Below are 1,906 nucleotides of genomic sequence, written 5' to 3' on the forward strand. Positions count from 1 at the left end.
TTCAACCCTTTCCTGGATTGATCGATGTGGACGACGAGTTGGCTTGTAATTCTCTTCAAGTGAACACATTGCATGTCCATTGTCTTCGGTGATCATATTATGCAAAATAACACAAGCGTGCATAATTCTTCGGATTCTTTCGACATAGAATTGTCGGCACGGGTTTTTTATTATTTGCCATCGACCTTGAAGTACACCGAATGCCCGTTCAATATCTTTCCGAGCAGATTCTTGATATTTTTTAAATTTTACCGATTTTGGGTCAGGTGGACTTTTGAAAGGCTTAACTAGTGTCGCTCAATCCGGATATATCCCATCGGTTAGGTAGTAACCTTTATTGAAATTACAACCACTAACCGAAAAATTACACGGTGGAGCCGTGTCTTGAAGTAACTCGTTAAATAAATCAGATTGATTAAGGACATTGATGTCGTTGTTTGAACCAGCGGGTCCAAAATAAGCATGCCAAATCCATAAATCATAAGATACCACAGCTTCTAACATGATTGTTGGATACCCATGATCGCCTCTAGTATAATGACCTTTATATTTATATGGACAATTTTTCCAAGCCCAATGAATACAATCTAAGCTACCCAACATTCCCGGAAAACCATGTAATTCCGCATGTGCGGATATAAGACGTGCTACGTCTTGTGGAGTCGGTTTTCTCATATACTCCGAACCGTACAAGTGAATCACGCTCTTACAAAAATTATTCAAACAATCATATGATGTTTGTTGACCCATATGTAAGTACTCGTCAAAAGCATCAGGTGCAGTACCGTATGCTAATTGGCGTATTGCGGATGTACATTTTTGAAAAACATTAAAACCCAACAACCCGGTAGCATCCCGCTTTTGATGAAAACATAAAAAATACTCGAGAATAGGTTCTTGAGAGTAATTCATTATACCTTGGCATATGCGTATAAACAATGGTCGACTCATCCTATAACGGCGACGAAAATAATCTCCGGGAAAAGTTGGATTCTCGGAAAAATAATCATTCCATAAACGCATCGCGGTTCCCTCTCGGTCTCTATGAATAAATCTTCGAGGCGCCCTTGGAATTGGTTGATTGACTTCTTCCTCTTCGTCTTTATCTATTTGAGCAAGTAGATCGAATGCGACAATATTGAAATTAGAACTTGCAATATCTAACGCATCTTTCGTAAGACTATCAATATTTTTTTTAGGCATTTTTAATGGAATTGAATAAATATTGTGAAATAAAAGTAGAGATTGTATGAAGTGGTAGTGTAATGGTATAGAGGTATATATAGTGGGGGTTGGAAAAAAAAAGTTCCAACGGCATTATAGCCGTTTGAAACAAACAAATATATTCAATAATAAATGTATTATACGTTCTCAAAATATTATGGCCAAGACATTCACCAGAACGGAACCAGGAGAGATGAACGAGGGCGTCCGACGGCGGGATGAATGCCATCGGCGCCCTCGAGGGCGGTGGTGATGACATTACGAGGGCGGAGCCCGTTGGGAATCCTCTAATCACAATAAGATTTTTTATTCTTTTTTAATATCCATTTTTCTTACTTCCCGTAACCAATTTTTATATATTGATTATTCATAGTCATTAAGATTTGTTATTTGATGTTGTTTACCTGAATATGTAAAACATACTCTTATTAATATTGATATAGTTGGATATTGGGTTGTGCAACATGTGCAATGAAGCATAATCAATATCAAAACACGACATATAAAAGGTCTACTTTTAATTCTTATATATGTATGCAAAATGTTCGTATACAAAAGGTCTACTTTTTATTTATCGGGCCCATGAAATTGACGGGACGACCCTGTTCAGAGCATCGTTCCTACGGTGATCAACTACAAAGATTCCGCGAATTTTTGAAAGTGTCATAGTAATGACCAAGAT

General features: G+C 37.4%; 1 protein-coding gene across 1 annotated transcript; it reads right to left on the reverse strand.

Annotated features, from left to right (window-relative positions):
• Positions 1 to 297: 297 nt before the first annotated feature.
• LOC139843086 (uncharacterized) lies at positions 298 to 1,203 on the reverse strand. Its single transcript, XM_071833163.1, has one exon. It carries the CDS (start codon positions 1,201 to 1,203, stop codon positions 298 to 300), a length of 906 nt encoding a protein of 301 aa, XP_071689264.1.
• Positions 1,204 to 1,906: the final 703 nt, after the last annotated feature.

This window comes from Rutidosis leptorrhynchoides, chromosome 4, assembly GCF_046630445.1.
Source record: "Rutidosis leptorrhynchoides isolate AG116_Rl617_1_P2 chromosome 4, CSIRO_AGI_Rlap_v1, whole genome shotgun sequence".
Lineage (NCBI taxonomy): Eukaryota > Viridiplantae > Streptophyta > Magnoliopsida > Asterales > Asteraceae > Rutidosis > Rutidosis leptorrhynchoides.

Bases quoted from the DNA above. Each gene is read 5' to 3' on its own strand.
- LOC139843086 (XM_071833163.1), bottom strand. From the start codon at position 1,203: ATGCCTAAAAAAAATATTGATAGTCTTACGAAAGATGCGTTAGATATT.